The sequence below is a fragment of the Gekko japonicus genome, unplaced genomic scaffold (assembly GCF_001447785.1).
Source record: "Gekko japonicus isolate JY-2015 unplaced genomic scaffold, Gekko_japonicus_V1.1 scaffold1545, whole genome shotgun sequence".
Lineage (NCBI taxonomy): Eukaryota > Metazoa > Chordata > Lepidosauria > Squamata > Gekkonidae > Gekko > Gekko japonicus.
The window spans coordinates 242,633-261,603 of record NW_015161442.1 but is presented as its reverse complement, the minus strand read 5'-3'; the positions used below and the strand labels follow the sequence as shown (position 1 = coordinate 261,603).

Genomic DNA, 18,971 nt, shown 5'->3' with positions numbered 1-18,971 from the left:
AGCTGTTTGAAAATAGTTCCACTGTTGGAACAGAAAAGCCAAGAGTTGTGAAGCAGTCTAAAGAGAACATGGAAACCAGTGGACTGACTTTGGTAAAGGACCCTCAGAAGGGTGAGAAAGCAAATCAGTTGTTCTTTAAGACTGAGTTTGTAGTGCCAGTACAAACTTCCATTAGTGACAACCACAAAAATCAACCTGACACCAGTAGGAGGGGAGGATTTGATGAAGAACCTCTGGAGAACTTTAGTAGTATGCCAGAGCCAGTGGATCCTAATCGTGTGACATTTGAACTAGGAACTGGCAGTGATTTTTCTATGGATGAGGCTTGGAGAAACACCATTTATTTGGAAGTAGCTACATGGATGTCTCAAAAGGAATCTCGGCCTCAGCTTCAAAAACCTCTGAACTTAATGGCATGGCTAGGAGCCAATTCGGAACTTGCTCCCCGCAAAAGCCTTGCCACTACGGATGAAGAGAACTTTGCGAAGATCTTTGACCCAGGAGGGCCTGCAATGAAATGAAATTGATGTTGCATTCCTGTTAATGTTGATGTTGATGTTGTTTACTGTTTATTATTGTTTGCATTGTGAGTTATTTTTATAGGTAAGTGGGAACCTGCCCAGATCACAGTTATGCAGCCCTCATCAATGGGGTTCCTGATGGCTGGACCCCATGATTTGGTCTGGTGGGGGGGTGTCATGATCTGGACTGTGCCAGTGCGGCCTAGCCAGCCTAAGAGGCCTGAGTGGCAGTAGGAGGCGGCTAGGCCTACAACTCCCAGAAGTTTGAAGGGTAGGAAGGTTGGGAACATGGCATCTTTTTGCAAGTTGAATGAGATCTGGTCTGAGGGCCTCTACCTCCTGTCTTGTTGCAAGTATTTAACTTGGCCAGAGGTGTGAGCTAAAGGACTAGAACTAAAGTGCTCCTGGGCCTTGGCTCTTACCCCATTGCCTTGTTGCCGGGTGCCTTGAGGGGGCTGGGCCAATAGAGCCACAAACAAACAAAAAACAAATCAGGATGTGATTACTGTAGTTTGTTTTCTCTTTGTTTATTTGCATTGTGTTTTTGTATTTTGCAAGCCACCTTAGATCCTCACTGGAAATAAAAGTGGGGCAAAATGCTTAAATACCTAAATTAAATAAATCAAATAACCCAGGTTTGTCAGAAAGACTCTGTCTGGGGCAGAAGCATGTTTTAAACTAGATCTGGTGTATGACATAGCCGTCTGAGGAATCTAGGGATGCTTAGTGTTATTCCCTTTGTAGTATCTTGTTCAAAAGGGAAGATTTTGTCATCCCTGCTGTTTCAGTCACAAAATCCCCACTTCGATTTTTCATGTCCCTTGCTCATATCAAAGCTGTGATTCTTTATTTTTGTGCCATTTTCTGTTTCGCCACCCTGATTTTTTCCCGTCAAATGTTTTTGTTTTTTGCGTCAATAATGTTATATGTACGATGTAGATTATACATATAAGTGGCATATATTGTCTGTCTGTTTGTCTATCTAATCTATCATATGTGTGCGCTGTACCAATGATTCTACAAAACCAACAGCGAAGAAGGGCAGACAATTTAAGCTGCTGGCACAAAAATGAATGCCCATAAACAAAAATGAAACTGGGAACCTTTGCTCATTTTGTTCCTTCATCTTGACCAGCTGAATTTTGCCTGTTAGCTGAGGGTACTTGCATTCCCAGTGATCAAGGAGCAGAACCCAGGGTCTGTTTAGCATGCAAAAGAAAACTGAGAAAATATACTTGAAAGGAGGAGGGGGGTAGCAATGCCCCAAAATGCCCGAAGTCATGACTTGGTTCAAACAGAGCTTTTCCCGAGATTATTTGTTGCCTCTTAGTGCCTGAAGGATTTCTGTCTGAACTGCAAACATTTGCTAAACGACATAATAAGCTAATGATTGCTTAATTTTTGAATGCACAGCTCAGTACAGAGAGGGTAACAGCTGGTGATTGTCAAATTAGCTTTTCTTAAGATTTTTACTATCCATTTTCCTTGTTTAGTTAATATACTTAGCCATGATTGAACGCCAAAGGTCTGCCCTGAAACCCGTTTCCTGTAGGAAGTTAGGAAGGAAGAGATTAATTCTTCTTTATTGCAAGAAAACTGTGCTCTTTTTATAGGGCTCTCATTTCAATTAGCCATATTACCTCAGTATTTGAAAGGCAGTAACCCTGACACTGCCCCTCTTTATTACTGTTCATGCAGCAATGAAAGTCTTGCCCTTTAATCTGTATGTGCCACGGACTATACACACAACAGGAGTTTTGTAGGCCAGTGTGACTCAATAGCATACACATGTGCAAATTTCTGTTCATTCTATTTGCAGTTTATATTCCCAGACTGATATGAAAAAGTGTATCATATATGTAGTCCTCAGGCTAAGTTATTTAATTTGATTTTTAGGAACTGGGCTGCAGGTACAAATCAACTGTTTTCATCTGCTTTGTTGTTCTATGGTATCATGGATTATTCTGTTGATTATATTTATTGTAACCAATGCCTTGTTGTTCTATGGTATCATGGATTATTCTGTTGATTACATTTATTGTAACCAATGCCTTGTTTGTTTGTGTGCTTATATAATAATAATAAAAATCAGATACCTGTACAGAAAGAAAGAAAAGATGTACAACTTCAAAGTCATATTAACTTCTTTCTAAGAGGGTAAACAAATCAGTAAGTGGGTTGTAGATCAAATCAAGCCCAAACTCTCCCTAGAGATTAAAACTACTAAACCAAAGCTCTTATACTTTGGTCACATCATGAAAAGACAACACTCACTGGAAAAGACAATAATGCTTGGAAAAGATGAAGGCAGGAGGGGAAAGAAGAATACCCAGTGTGAGGTGTACTGAGTCAATAAAGGAAGCCATTGTGTTTAGTTTACAAAACCTGAGAAAGGCTATTAATGATAGGATGTTTTGGTGGTCATTAATTCATAGAGTTGTCGTGCAATGAAAGTAACTTGATGCACAAAACACACGCACACGGTAATCCTTAAATTAGATGCATTCCAGTACTTCTTAAATCTATCCAGTGTATTGCATACATTTAATTTTTTTTAAAAAAAACTTCATTCCATGTCCAGCTTTTTCTTTTCCACACATATTTATAAGTTTTATGCTTCTTCATTATCATGACATACCAAACTCTTAGTAACCAACCTTCTTTTTCTGGAGTTATTTGCTTATTCAGTACCTGTGTTAACATCATTCTCACTGCAATAATTAAATTTGTCATCAGATTTCTATGTTCCTTTTAAACTCCTGATATTGATACAACGTCCTTATGATTACTTTAGTTGTTTATAAGCTGCTTCAAAACCATTGGACATCTAGGTATTAATGTTCTAAGGTAAAGGTTTCCCTTGCTTGAAAGCTAGTCAAATACAACTCTAGGCGCCGGTGCTCATCTCCGTTGCCAAGTCAAAGAGCCAGGCCTGTCCGAAGACATTTCCGTGGTCATGTGGTTAGCATGACTAAATGCCAAGGCACATGAAATTCTGTTATCTTCCCACCAAAGTGGTACCTATTTATCTACTTGCAATATCTTGCTTTTGAACTGCTAGGTTGGCAGGAGCTGGGGCCAGAGACGGGAACTCACTCCATCACATGGCACTAGGGTCTTGAACTGCCGAACTACAGACCCTCCGGTCTGCAGCTCAGCATCTTAACCTCTGAACCACTGCAGCAAACACACAAAATAAGGTACACATATTTAATTGCAAGATAAATTCCTTGCTTAACTACTTAGTTTTGACACACCATTGCTGACTGTTTTGAACTACTAGCTACATTCTTGAAAGTCACACCAATTGGGTTATCTTCCCAGCTATACAGTGACTGATTATTATTAGAAATTTCTTTCTCAGAGGCTCAAGGAATGCAATATATCCTCATTTCATTTCGTTCTCAAAGCAGTTGTCTGAGGTAGATAGGTACTGATTACAGAGAGATTAAAAGCTGAAGCGCCAAGAGTGATGTCACTTGAATGAAGATAGTTTCAGAGGGACGTAGGATTCTTATATCACTGCAGATGCTTCTGCCCCCAAGCATTTCCCCTCTGCTCTAATCTAGCTGATTACAATATGCATTCAGGCAGGTCGCCATGTTGGACTGAAGCAGCAGAACATAGTTGAAATCCAGTGGTGGAGGAAGACCCGAAGGTTTACAATCCATTTCCTTTGTCCTTCCCCTCCCCACAACAGACACCCTGTTAGGTAGGTGGGTCTGAGAGAGCTTTTTTCAAGAACTGCCCTTGAGGGAACAGCTCTGAAAGAACTTATGAATGATCCAAGGTCACACCTGCAGCTGCATGTGGAGGAGTAGGGAATCAAACCCAGTTCTCCCAGATTAGAATCCAGGCTCATAACCACTACACCAAACTGGCTACACCAAATCACTATACCAAACCACTACACCAGCAAAGTTTAATTCAAGGTATAAGCTTTCATGTGTAAGACCAAAGTTGGAGTCCAGTGGCACCTTTAAGACCAACAATGTTTAATTCAAGGTATAAGCTTTTTGTGTGCACACTTCTTCTGAAAGCTTATACCTTGAATTAAATTTTGTGGGTCTTAAAAGTGCCATTGGACTCAAACTTTGTTCTACAATAGGTATTGTACCTTTGCATCCTGAGTTCCTTCTTTGTAACACCCCTCCCACCTTCTGACTGGGATATAAAGACTCAGAAATCTCCATTACAACTTGTTTCTGACAAAGGGCACTTATACCCCCCCCCATGTTCTTAGTTTCTAAGGTGCCACTGGACTTGAATCCATTTGAATGAGACTTATGATATGTCATAACCGTGTTGTGAGATTGCATTTCATTCTTAACTTTCATTCTGCCTTTCACAGTTGCTTCAGAAACCGCATAAGTGTAATTCTCATTATATGGCTGTGAAGAACCGCCTTTCTTCTGACATCATCTCCAGTGAGCTTTATGGCTGAGAAAGATCTTGAAACTTAGTGTTCTTTATATAAACCCAGTTAATCCACTGTTCCACACACATTCTCAAACAACCTTCTTCATACACTGTAGAGGAGATATAGTAGTACACAGTAGTGGCCATATTTCTATCCTGAGAGGCCTAAACACTGATGTGTCTTATTCATGCCAATGATATGGGAGCGTTTTGACACCATCTGTTGCTTTACTGCAGCACTACTGCAGCATCAGGTCATTGAGTAACCAATTTATGTGAATGGCAGCATTTTCTAGTGTTTCCTAAAAATAATACAAACCATACTTGATTTTTCCACAGGTAAACATGCTGGCAGTAACCAGAGAATTGCGTTTGCCGCAGCCATGGTGTCAGTAGATGCAGAAGCCCCTCAGGGACCATCAACAGCCAGTGTTCAGCCATGCCACGTGCTCACCTTGTCGCCAATCAAAATACCAGTGTTGACATCACCTTTCCCAGGTAAGGGCCTGGATTTTGATCCCTAGAACTTTATAGTTTTATCTCTGTGATTCCTGAATGGTGAACCAGACCAAACTGCTGCATGATAGAGTTCATGATGTGGAGTTCCAAATTAACAGAAATCGAAGTTGTGGTCAATGAAGAATGCTTTATGGCAGCTTCATCTTTGAGGTCAGGGCTGAAAATGACAAGGGTAGGTCCTGACCAAGTACCAAATTTCTCTGACCTCCCCACTGAATAGGAGATAATATTCTGTGTCTTTTTCATTTCTGCCCACTTTGGGGACTTGTGTTAGAGCCCTCTTTTGCAATATTCATTTATTTTCTTCAGTTTCTTGAACTACATGGCCTTTAATGATGAGTTGACAGTGGTTGAAATGATATGTTGGCATCATGTGACAAACAGAATTCAGTGTTGTGTGAGATCTTCCTGGAAGTGTTGACACATGTTGTTTGAATTCCCAAAGTGTGGAGAACAGGTTTGCTGTGCAAACACAACATTATCTTGTTATGAAAGCCACTGCCAGCCACGGTGCAGGAAGGAGTGGCAAGAAGTTGTGAAAAAGAATGGATTTTATGAACAGGGAGGTGTAGAATAAAATAAGCAGTTCATTCAGTGAAATGTCCTTCACCTCAAAGTCACAAAATTAGGATATCGTTCAGGAAAATACTCAAGGAATCAATGCATAATTCAGTCCATTTCACAAAGAGAATGGAATGAGTCCAGTATCCAGAGGAGAAATGAATAGCTTAAATTGGGACGTGGAATTCTCACACTTTCAAAGGCTTCCTCATAGGGTTCACTGAAGGGACAGAGATCAGAATGTGGTGGCAAGATTGATTGATGGGTGTTAGTGCCAGGAGCATATAACATCTTTCTGGTTCTCTATTGAGTCTTTGCTGCAGGTGCTGTTCTTTTTCTGAGGGTGAATTTATCTATGGGCAGATACATGTTTTGTGATTTCTTTCCATTTCTGTACACAGTCAAAAGGACTTTCTTTGGAAAATCTCCAATTTTTGTTTGTTTCCTTTATGTCATTTGTATACCATTTAATGCAATTTATAAACCATTTATATAGAAACAGGCAATATTTCTATCAAATGTCATTAACATTGCTTGAACATTATCATTGACAAGAAACCTTAAAAGAAACGTGAATTTTTAGATATGAGTTGTCATGAAATTTGGTAACAAGATTGGCACAATTATATTCAATAATAAACTGAGCACTCCCTGTCACTTGAGATTCCAAGGGATCAAAGAACTTGATCAAGGGCTGTTCATTGTGGGCAAGCTTTTCACTTTTACAGTGAAGTCTAGTAGGTTTTGTTTGGCTTTCCTTATTGCTAAAATAATACCGCTGATTCAATTTTTTATTATTTGCTTGAAGGTTTAAAATGTCTTTTAAATTTTTAATATTGTTTTCCACTTTGAGAATTTATGTGGTTATAAAATCTCAAATAAACCAATACGTTCCACATATGCAAAGGAATGTACATATAACACTTCTCCATGTATTGAAAGAAATGGAGTTGCTTTCACATTAAAATACTGTTATATACATTGGAGAACAGATAGGGTGCTAGATCGACATGTGTGTGCACTAAGGGTGTGCATTTTTATGTATGTGTATATTAAGGGTGCCTGTGTTTACAGCTATGTAAGCAGTTCTCTGTTCAATCTAGGGTTGCCAGGTCCCCCTGGCACATGGGGGACCCTCCCCTGGTTTCTGGTGCTCCACCCCGGCACTGGCCTACTGGCCAGTGGGGGATGCGCCTAAGTCACCTGAAAGTGATGTAGGCACATCAGTGACATTAGGAGGCAATGCTCTGGTTTTGGGGCAAAACTCTATGGTAGAATTAGCTTCAAACCACAAAGTTTTGCCCAAAGACTAGAGCATCACCCCCGATGTTCCTACATCACTTTCAGGTGATGTAGGCAAATTGTCCTCAATGTCCCTGATGTGCCTGCATCACCTGGAGGTGTATGATGTGCTTCTTCCCTCCCCTCTCCCAGAATGTTTTGGTAAGTCCCCCGCTGGCTTGTCATTTGGACCTGGCAACCCTAGTTCAATCCCTATTTTAGGTGAAGAAATACTTGCCTGTCTCCTACCATTTCACTGAGCAAAGCCTGAAGTCTAAGGAGACTTTCATTGAAGGAAGAGCAACTTAAGTTAGGGATTGTTTCAGAGGGTAGCCATTTTGGTCTGCAGTAGAACAGCTAGATTCAAGTCCAGTATCACCTTAGAGACCTGCAGGAGTTTCAGGGTATGAGTTTTCGAGAGTCAAAGCTCACTTTGTCAGACACAGGTAGGACTGGAGATCTGAGTCTTTGTATTCCAGTCAGAAGATGGGAGGGGCACTGCAAAGAATGCTTGTAAAGGATACAAAAGTACAATACATATTGTAATCAGCCTGATTAAAGCAGAAGGGAAAAACTTGGGGGCAGAAAATTAGCATCTGTAGTGAGATGATAATCCAATGTCCCTCTGGTGGATCCAGCCAATTTTTTTCCAACCAGTCTCACCTAATTCTACTTGTTATTACTACAGCCTCCATCCCACATAACTTCTGTCCATGTAGGATTTGTGATTTGGTGGTGAAGGGGTACCTGCCTCCCTTTTTCAGCAGTGGAAATGATGGCCGGACTCAGCCCTTCTTCTAGTTTTTCAAGTTCTTAGCTCTGGAACATACCAGATATTCACCCTGGAACTCAAGGTTACAATGATGGGTGGAAATGTGTTTTACCAGCTCTGCTGGGATAAAGCAGAATCATTGGGCATGTTGTTTATCACTGTAATACATTCAGTACTACTGGCATGCGCTCTCTCTCTCTCTCTCTCTCTCTCTCTCTCTCTCTCTCTCTCTCTCTCTCTCTCTCTCTCTCTCTCTCTCTCTGTGTGTGTGTGTGTGTGTGTGTGTGTGTGTGAGAGAGAGAGAGAGAGAGAGAGAGAGAGAGAGAGAGAGAGAGAGAGAGAGAGAGAGCACCAACATTCAGATTTGCAATTCACACAACAAATTGTGATCTGATTCAGAATTTTTAAAAATTCAAAATTTCTGGATATTTGAAATTCCATTCAAATTAATATGAAACATCAATTTCCCACTAAAAACAGGACAACCCACTTAAAAAAAATGTCCTTTAACATTTGACTTTTCCCCAGTTCTTTTTCTAACTCCAAAGACCAGAGCAGACAAAGCAATAGCTACAATTGCCAGACAGCTGGGCCAGGTCATTGGGCTGTGACTGCAGTCTGGGCATTCAGAACCCTGAGCAGTTCAAGTGAACCCTGACCAAGGCCAACAGTGAAGCAGAGGATAGCTAGAGTGGGGGGAAGCAAGTAACCTGGGCAGCATCATTCAGCAGACTGGCATAATGGGCAGCTAGTGATGGAAGGACAAGTGGCTACTTCAGTTATCATTGGGCTTGGCACAGTGGAGCGTGCAGAACCATGCTCAACTCCCTTCCCCCCACCCACACTGCCATACTGTCTGGGGGGTTATGTTTTAATTTCATTTTCCAAGCAGGAAAGATGTTAACAGGATTTGGAATATTCAGTATTATTCTGAATATCCAGAATTATGAAATTCAGATTATGAAGTATTTTCAGTATTTCAAACATAGCATTTTTTGGCTAGTTTCCAAAGGTTTTAAAACTGAATTGTATATCCATATAAGCCTATCCTTGAAGGCTGTTTGAAGTTCATGCTGTTATAGTAGGTCTCCTGCCAGACATAGGAAGAACACTTCTAACACACTGCAGCAGTGATCCAGAGTCAGGATTTATGTATAGTTCAACGTTCCGCTGTATTGGCTATCTGTGCTTTTCTGCATCATTGGTAAAGATCTTTTGAGGACCCTCAAGGGTAGAGTAGTGGTGGAAAGTGCCATCAAGTTGCAGCCAACTCATGGCAACCCCCTAGGGTTTCCAAGAAAAGTGACAAATCGAGTGGCTTGCCATCACCTGCCTCCACGTAGCAACCCTGAATTTCATTGGAGGTCTCCCATCCAAGTACTAACCAGGGCCGACCTTGCTTAGCTTCTGAGATCTGTTGAGATTGGACTAGCCTGGGCCATCAAGGTCAAAGCGAGGGCAGAGTAGCCATATCTTAATCGGTAAAGGAGAAGAACAGTCCTATATCCTTCTAGGCAAGAGCGCTTTAAGTGTAGCCAGTAAAGCACTTCAGACAGAGGTAGTAGTCAAATGCCAGGGCTCCCAGAAGAGAGGAGGATGTGAAGAACAAAATCCTGGGGGCCTTGCTCACACTGGGGTGTGAGCATCAGGGTGAGTCATAGGATTTCATTTCAAATCAGATTTGGCTTGGGTCTGTGTGCTGGGATGGGGCCCAGGAGATATCTTTGACTGGGGACCTGTGGCAGTTTTTGGCAGACCTGCAAAATGCATTTTTTGAAAATTCACGGGTATTATAGTATGCACTTTATATGAACTACCTGAGGCTCGACAAGTGATTGTAATAGCAAGAGCTATTCTATTTTGATAACTGGCTTGGCTTGGCTTTGCAATGATAAACATGTCAGGTTTCGACAGCAGTTGTTTTCCTTTGGAAAATAAGGCTGATAGGATATCAAATAGCATGTTAGGAGTGCCTGAGCAATAAACCCATTATCAATCATGCACAAGAAATTGCATTATTCATAGATATCCTCTCCTGCAGAATGCACAATAAGACTTTGAAACAAGCAAAACTGAAAACAGAGTATTTGAACAGGGCAGACACCTCTGGCAAGTGAGGCCTTGTTTGTTCCTGTTTGCATGGCATTTTTGACGATAATGCATAAGGACGTTAATATCTGGCATGAATGTGGATTAGGAGTGACTCTTCAGATCATCAGGTTCATGTTGCCCCATCCTAAGGCTAAAATCTGTACATTCTTAACAACCAGTGGTCCAGCTATTGAACTAATGATTGCAGCTGGAAATTGCTGTACACATAAGAACATAAGAGAAGCCATGTTGGATCAGGCCAATGGCCTATCCAGTCCAACACTGTATCACACAGTGGCCAAAACACAGATCTCATCAGGAGGTAGGTTTCCCATTCCTCAGGTGGGGGTGGGGGATCCCCCACTTTTGTGGGCTTCTACCTGCCGCCAGCCAGCTGCCCTGTGGGGGAAAATTCCCCCGACCCAGAAGTGACATCAGCACGTTTGACATATTGGGGGGGGGTGACACTCTGCTTTTTGGGCAAAACTCTATGTTTTGAGACCATTTTTACCATAGAGTTTGCTCAAAAAGCAGAGTATTGCCTATGACATCGCCAACGTGCTGACTTCACTTTTGGGTGATATCAGCACATTGCGCGACATCACCACCCACCCCTGGAACATCCCCCAAACCCCCCACTGGTGTGATGAGGGGACCTGGCAACTCTATCAGGAGGTCCGCCGGCGGGGCCAGAACTCCAGAGGTTCTCCCACTGTGCTCCCCCAAGTACCAAGAATACAGAGAATCACCACCCCAGACATAGCATTCCATCTATACCTTGTGGCTAATAGTGCTCCATGTATACCTTGTGGCTAATAGCCACTGATGGACCTCTGCTCCAAAACTTAATCTTACTCCAAATATTAATCTGTCCATACATAAATCTTAATTTTACACAGTGTAGTGGCAGCATATGATGTGCTGGCAGAGAGCTGTCATGGCGGTTTTCATTTCCACTTGAGCCTATTGAACATTAAAAATGGTGCATCTGGTTTTAGTGCAAGTGGTTGGTTTATATATCCTCAGGACTTTTCAAGTACTTTCAGTTCTTGGCATTTTGTTATAAATAGAATATGCCTGCGGCTGCATGCTTGTCTATGCTCTCCATCTGCCTATCCCATGTCCCACAGGTAACAAACGAGATAAAACTCAAGATGGGCTACGCAGGCAGGAAGGAACTTGATTTTTGGTAGCTGGGTGATTGGAGTCACCAGTGACAGGTATCAGGATTACCATCCACCCGAATTGTGTTCTTGAATGCTGATTTATTTTTCTTATATGAGTGGATATTTATCATTAACTCCAGTAAGAAGATGGAGGACCTGAACTTCTGGAATTAGTCACAGTGAAGATAGGAAGCACTCGGTATCCTGACTCTGGGTGGACTGGCCATCATTGACCGAGGTTCCATGGCAGGCCCATAGCTAATGCGGGGCCCATGCCTTCCCATCATTTTAATGGGCCCCTGCCCAATCCTTGGCTCCCCCATCCCCCCACCGTCGCTGCCCTCAGCCCCTGACTTCACACCACCTGCTGCCTCGGCTGTCTTTGCTGCTGGGAGGTCAGAGTGAAGGGCTGCTGTTTGTTCGTAATGTCTGTTTTATACTCTTTACTATAATTAATACACATGGGTCCTGGTCACACGAGCCGGATGATCCGCCGCTGAAGGGAGGCAAATCAGAGCCAGAGCAAAAAGAACCGTGGGAGGGCAATCCGACATGCCCCCACGGCTCCATGCTCCGTGCCCCGGCAGCTGATCACACGGTGTGCAGCAAACTGGCAGTAGCGCGGTTGTGCGCATGCGTGGGATGGGGAACGGCGCCGGCTGTGACGGCCTACCTGTGCTTCCCCAACCAGACACCTTTTGTTGGCCCGCATCATCTGGTAGGTACTGCTGTTTTGCTAGTACCCTTTTGATGCGCGTTTGTGGGCCTAAGGGACGGATCGGGGATGGGTGTGCGCTGCTTCCCAGATGTTGCGGTGTGATTGTGCCTGCTTGATGTGCCCCCGATCCATCCCTCTTGTGGATCAAATTCTCCCGTGTGACCGGGACCATGGTCAGATAATTTATTATACTCTTTATTCCTTCTCTTTGGTTTCAAATATATTTACATATACTTTTTTGTTGTTGCTGCTCTCTACCCAACTGGAATAAAATTCTCAGGGGCTGAATGTCTCACCCATGAAGTGTCATATGATAAATTACAAGCAGAAGTAAAAAATAAGAGATTGCTCTGTTTGGGTGGGACTTGAAACGGCACAATACATTTTGTGTTCAAGTACCACACAATTGGGACCACATTCTCAGAGAATTACCTCAGGAATCTTCCCTCACAAATTTCAGGCAGGTAAGAGACAAAGCATTCCTGTTTTAGAGGGGATTAAGCTTCCTACTTGCACTGACAAGTATGAATTGTCATGTGACTGGGTTTTGACTTCTCTCCCAGAATTCCCATGGGTTTTTCTTTCTCTCTGATAAACAAACCCAGTCCATGAGAGTGAGGGAAGCTAAAGGCTGCCCTTCATCTTGTTTGACTGTGTTCAATACACTTTACCTTGTTTCTTGCACCCCAGGTAATATCTGATATTGGATTGGAGAAAAATGCTTCAAGAAGTGGAGGAAGGTACAAGAGGGAACATGGCTTAGTTCCCCTCACTTGGACATTCCAGTTTAAATGTTTAAATAGTTTACAGAACTACCTGTCAAAGTATTCTGCTTTGGCAGAAGCATTGGCAAGCTTTTCCAGTTGAATGATGTCACTGGTAGGCCTATATCTGTGGAGTTAATCTCTCCTTTCCCCCTCACTGTCTCATGTATCATAGGATAGAGAGTGGATTAATGATCTTTCCCCATTATTGTCCGATGTTAACTTCCTGGTTCATTATATTCATAAGAGGGAATTGTCCCCACTCTGTTAGACTCATGTCAGTGCCTTGTAGCCAGTAAGATATGGCTACATGTCAATAATGGAAGTATCTAAAGCCACAACAAGGTGTGGGTGATGCTTTCTGCTCTCACTCTGGCTTTTTATTTTCTGTTATAAGAGTGGATGAAAAAATGATACTCAGCAGCGGCAATTTTTATTTTCTGTTATAAGAGTGGATGAATTGCATAGCTGCAATTCAAAAATTATAAAATGGTCAAAATAGATGCACAGGAAGGCATCTTTTGTGTAAACTCACTCTCTCCTCCCCACCCCGAGCCTAAAAAGTTTATCAATGAACATTCAGCTCAAACCTCTTGATAGCCTAATGGGGGAAAGGCTTCCATAGTATCAGGTTTATGCTTGAAGGGATTGAGACAGTCAGCATACCAAATTCACAGTGGTAAAGGTAGCCTTAGTAATGATCAGAGCTTTTTTTTTTTTTTAAGGGATGCCAGAACTCTCAAGAGGGAAATGAAGTTTTCAGTCTGTATACTGAAAACTCATGAACTCTTAAACATTTTTAAAAGAATTTTATCGAAGAGGTTCCAGAACTCCATTCCGGTGCATTGCCCCAGAAAAAAAGCCCTGGATGATCATCCATGATCACCATAATCTTTGTTTGCCTGAGATTAGAGATATTTTACTGTTATGTATTAACCGCAGACTACACACGCAGTCAGACCAACACGTGGTCAAGTGCTAGGGTTAAGCTTCACTCAAGAGACAATAGCCAGCTTGGATCCTAGTGCGGACCAATCGGCCACCCAGGATCTGGGAGTGGACCTATGGGTGCTAGGGCACTGTAAATAGTCTATCACGGGTTGTGGGTGGGTGTGTTGGGTGTGGTGTGTTTGGGGATTTAAGCAGGCTCCGACCCTGATACTGTATCATTAGTTCCTAATACTTCTAATAAACTATGAGCTGATCACAATGCTATGACTCAGAACTCAGTATATTTCACTTTCTATGTTTTGGATGGATTAAAGTGGAGAGGTAATGGGTAGACTGCATGCCTTTTCAAATAAAATTTGTGAAGATCCTCTGAACAATATGTTCAAGAGTTGTAATGGTCAACCCCTCACCTAATTTGGAATTGGGCCTTTTGAATATATAGATATATTTTTAATGAGCATCAACCCATTTTAAAATGGGTATCTTTTCCCTACCTGGAGTGAAACCACCATTGTACTCCTGACAATACAAATGGGAGCACAGTCAGTTTTCCAAATTCCTCTCCATGAGCACCCAAACTTCCTTTCATGGTAGTTTCTGATGCTCTTACAACAGCAGCAAAGAGGTGGGGAGGAAGGTCTTCCTCTCCTACTCTTTACCCCACCCCCAGCACCTTTAATGCTAGTACAGAAGTGTTCCAGGTGCTGGGGGGAGAGTGAGCTTCCACCTTGCTGTCTTTTCCACAGCTGCAGTCAGCAAGTGGGTGGAACAGCTGGTGCAAGAAAGGAGCTGTTGGACACCTTGAAACATAACCCAAGCAGAGAAGCACTACTGGGAGAATGGCTGTTGGTTGGCTGAATGAATGTGAATTATGATTGGGACAGAATTTGTTTTCTGAACTGCTGCCCCCCATTCATGTTTCAGGGTCATTGTCTAAGAAGGACTCCACATAGGTCATAGCTTTAGCAGAAATGCTTCTTAGAGTAATATATCTAGTACCTGTTTTCTCCTGAAAAGCAGCTTACTCATGATATTTTCTGTAGAACAGTTGACAAGATACTGAAGTGAAATTAAAGTTCCTTCCCTTGAAAGGAAAAAAAAACCGTCAATTGGTCAAAAGTAGTACTCTGCTGCCAAGAACAAAATTACATTTCTGTTTCTCTGTAGAACTTAATGATTGGGAAAACATCAAGAAAACAAATAATCTAATATAGAGATGATCCCATGTGTAGGGTATATTTTACAGGCAGTCTGCCTTTCACTGAAAAAGATCACTATGTTGACATTTATAAAGCATGACTTATTGGCCCCAACCCTTAACAAAATAAATCTTTGAAAGAACACCATCTGTGAACCCTGGAGACCATTGTATTTTTTATGATCTGATTTGTTGGATAATATGATAATGAGCTCTCCTCCCGTGTTTGCCTTCTATAAAGTTGAGATTGGGCAAGCTTGTTGTAATGTGTACAAAAGTGTAAAATAGAAGAATCTGTCATACGTATCTTCAAGCTATCTATTTAACAGCATTGTCGTCTCTGTGGTTATATAATTGGGTTATAGAGATGCTTCAAAGTCATTTATACCAAACAATAGTGTTACTGAAATAATTTCCAGTACATTTGAAGGCACTGAGGGAAAATGTGTTTGATAGATTAGGAAACTAATTGCCCAGTCTTGCTTATCTAACTCTGTATGAGCCATTGATAGTACTGTAGTAATAATTGCCTCGGTCCATTGTTCACCAGGGAGAACTAGTTGTGCATAAAATGGTGGCTCCAAATGGGAATGCCCACCCAAGGTTTTTTGGGTCAAATTCATGAGTAAGTCACAATTAAGGAATGAATAAAGAACTGGGAATAAGCAACCAACTTCAGCCTCCTATATTTGCAGTTGAAGAAGGAATCCCTCTGCTTCCTGTAACCTGCAACTTTTCAGTTTACAACAATTGACTAAATAGCAGCTGATCATTATGAGTCATCAGTATCAGCCAGCATGGATTGCGGGGACAGAATCACAAACAAATTCTGATCTCCAAGAAGGGTTGCCTAATGACCTAGCAAAAAAATCATCCTGCCCCTTGCATAGAACCTTAATGGGATGTTATTTACCAGGTAGGGCTCCCAAATCTCGCCAAATCATGGTGGGGGATCCACATGTCTTTGCAGAATCTGTGCCGCGGGGACGGCGAGACACGTCGCACTACCGTCGCCAGGACATGACGCTACGCGTTGCTCTGGCAACGGGGCTGTTTGGAGATGATCCCCAAATGCGACTTGGCAACCCTATTACCAGGTGATGTTATTTACCTCCATGCCATGAAAAACTTCAGTTGCCCATTTCCACACATTAAGTCTCTGTTAAATGGGCAGGATATATTTTCTCTAAGCCAATGGCATCTCTGTCTCCAAACCCTGAACATAAATACTGATGGCCAACTTCTTCAGTCAATGCTTGTAAATCAAATATGTTCAACAGCTTCCCCTTCATCCCTCAGTTTAAATGGCAGCTGCAATTTCATCATTCAGTTTAAAAGAACCCACTTGAGTCACTGAAGTTTGAATTGAATGAGTGAACATGCAGAATCCCTTTACATTCCCATGGCCAACCACGAGTGGCAAATTAGGAGCTAGGCTCAGGGATGAGTGCTCTTCACCCTCTCCCTCCCTGTCTTAAGAGGACAGCTACAACTATTTCTGAAAGCAGCAGTTTTGAAGGTGACAAATCATGTGTTGTGGAGCAAATTAAAGTAATTTCCTTGGCCTGTGTAATATTCCCAGATCACTTTGTCTGTGAAATCCTTGGGCAGAATCTTCAGGCAGTCCCAAGGTGATTAACAAAGATAATAAAACAAACATAAGGCTTTTGGCAATACAGGCTGTGAATCAATATCAATACACCTTGTTATAGGGTCTTTTTAGTCCAGCTGGAGGAATCTGATTCTACATCACTTTGACAGCAGTTTAGAGCGAAGGGATTTTAGACTGTAATGCTGAACTGAAATGAGATGTGTGTGCATTTGGCAAACATTTTCACCATCTACAGAATTCCTTTGTCCCTCTTTTTGGTGATGTATTAGAAAATGGTGAAAAACATTTCATAAGAGGTAGGTGTTAAAAGGAAGTGGAAGAAGCTCCCCATTGCCAAGACTGCTAGGTGCAACCCGCTTGCTTGCAGGCCAGTTTGGACACAATAAGAGGCTGCACATTTGGATAAGTATCCATTTGTACATCCTATTTAAAGTGATGTTTCTCAGACGGAATTTCCTTCAGATGTACATCTGAGCTGCAGATGTCATTAATTTGTACAGCATTACTTTCAAAGTGTACCTGGGTATCCCTTGAACCATGGAGGCAGCATTTTAGAGGCTGTGGGGGGGGGGAGCTGCAGTTAGAAGAGAAGGCTGAAAAGTTATATCCTTTGAGCAAAACCTAGTTCACAGTTCATAGGATTAAGCCCTAATTTCTTTCTTTTTTTAAAAAAAATGGGCTAGGCTGTTCTACTAAACTTATAAATAAAATATCCCTGTTTTGTGCCTGTGATTTTTTCAGTTGATCACAATCAATGCTCCCTCTAAGCTCCACAGTATTGTGAGCAGAAATTCTACTTCGTGAGTGAAGAAAGCTAGTAGCATTAAAGTTGTGAGCGAGTCTACATTTGACTATCATGTACATTAGTTTTTTAGAAGATTATTTCCATAACCTTGTAAAAATTTCAGACTAAATTCTTTTAAATTTAAACTATATTTTAAGAATAATTTAAACATTATAAGAGAAAACAGAATCAAGTCAAATTTCATGCACCCCTTTCCACTATATTGGTAGACCTGTCCTCTGGAGAACAGGTCACTACTCACTCACCTGTATTGGTAAATCTGGCCTGCAGAGAACTGGTCTACCCATCCCTTTCCACACTATTGATAGACCTGGCCCCCAGAGCAGAGGTCTACCAACCCCAGTCCATTATATTGGTAGACCTGGCCTCTGGAGAACAGGTTACCCACCCCAGTCCACTATATTGGTAGACCTGGCCTTGGACTGTTACCTTGTGCTGAACCTTAGAAAACATACCTGCACTTGGGGGGGGGACTCTTGTACTCTACTTTGTGGGGGGGGTTTAGTCTTGTACTCGAGTTTGTCGGGGCTGTTTAGAGAAAAATGACAACCAGCATTACAGGTCAAGTATAACAGTGGTGGAAATCACTGTCAGAAACCTGCCTAACCTAACAAACAGGAAGTTGCTTAAATGTTATCAACCTGCCCAAACTACTTATTTATTCAAATATTTATATCCTGCTTTTACTGTGACTCAAGGCAGCTTAGAATTCATACTGAAAAGCTCCATTGTAGCCTATGGGGACCATTATAGTCAATGGGCCCCATAGGCTATAATGGAGAATCAATCTGGGGGTATCTGGGGCTCTGGGAGGGGGGCTGTTTTTTGAGGTGGAGGCACCAAATTTGCAGCACAGGGGGTCCAATTCTATGGGCCCCAGAAGGAGGTGCCCTCATCCTCCATTGTTTTCAGCGGAGGGGGAAAAGGAATTTAAATGCCTTCTGCAAGCCACAGTTCACTCTGAAGGTTTTTGAAGGGCTCACGATCCCTTTAAACATCCTTTAACTTCAGCTATCTGGCAGTCTCGAAAAATCCCAAATATTTTCAGGATTTTGGGGGCTCAGCTATTTTAGATAGCCAAGAAAATACTCAAATGTATATTCAGCTGAAAGATTATTGGCTATTTTTTTGGCTTGGATATAAACAAATGCACACCCCTAAAGGTCAACATTAACCTTTTCTCCACTACCATTTTCTTTCCCACAAAAGCCACCCTGTGGGGAAACAGTGTAAGCACCTGTAAGTTTTCCCCAGTGGAACTCAATCTGGCGGTATCTGGGGCTCTGGGAGGGGGGCTGTTTTTAGATAGAGGCACCAAATTTGCAGCACAGCTGCTGGTGCCTCTTCTACCCCCCCAAGTTTCAAAAAGATTGGACCAGGGGGTCCAATGTGGACCTCAGAAGGTGTGTTGTGGGCAAAAGCTCACAACCCCTGAGATCTCTTAAAATTTTGTGCACCAGCACCCCCTAGCACAGCTTAGAGGGAACTGTGATCATAATGAGGAATTTCAGACAGACGATATAATCCGGAAGAGGAATGGTTCCCAAACGGTTTCTGGTCTGTCATTTCAGACAGAACCGTTTTAGAACCGGT

The 18,971-nt window shown here is 42.1% G+C and overlaps 1 protein-coding gene across 1 annotated transcript in view; it reads left to right on the top strand.

Annotated features, from left to right (window-relative positions):
* The window catches only part of TCERG1L (transcription elongation regulator 1 like), a 249,767-nt gene that overhangs the window by 46,670 nt on the left and 184,126 nt on the right, over positions 1–18,971 (top strand). Inside the window, exon 5 of the mRNA XM_015429033.1 lies at positions 5,280–5,438. Coding sequence (XP_015284519.1) covers positions 5,280–5,438 — 159 coding nt within the window. The remainder of the gene's footprint in view (positions 1–5,279; positions 5,439–18,971) is intronic.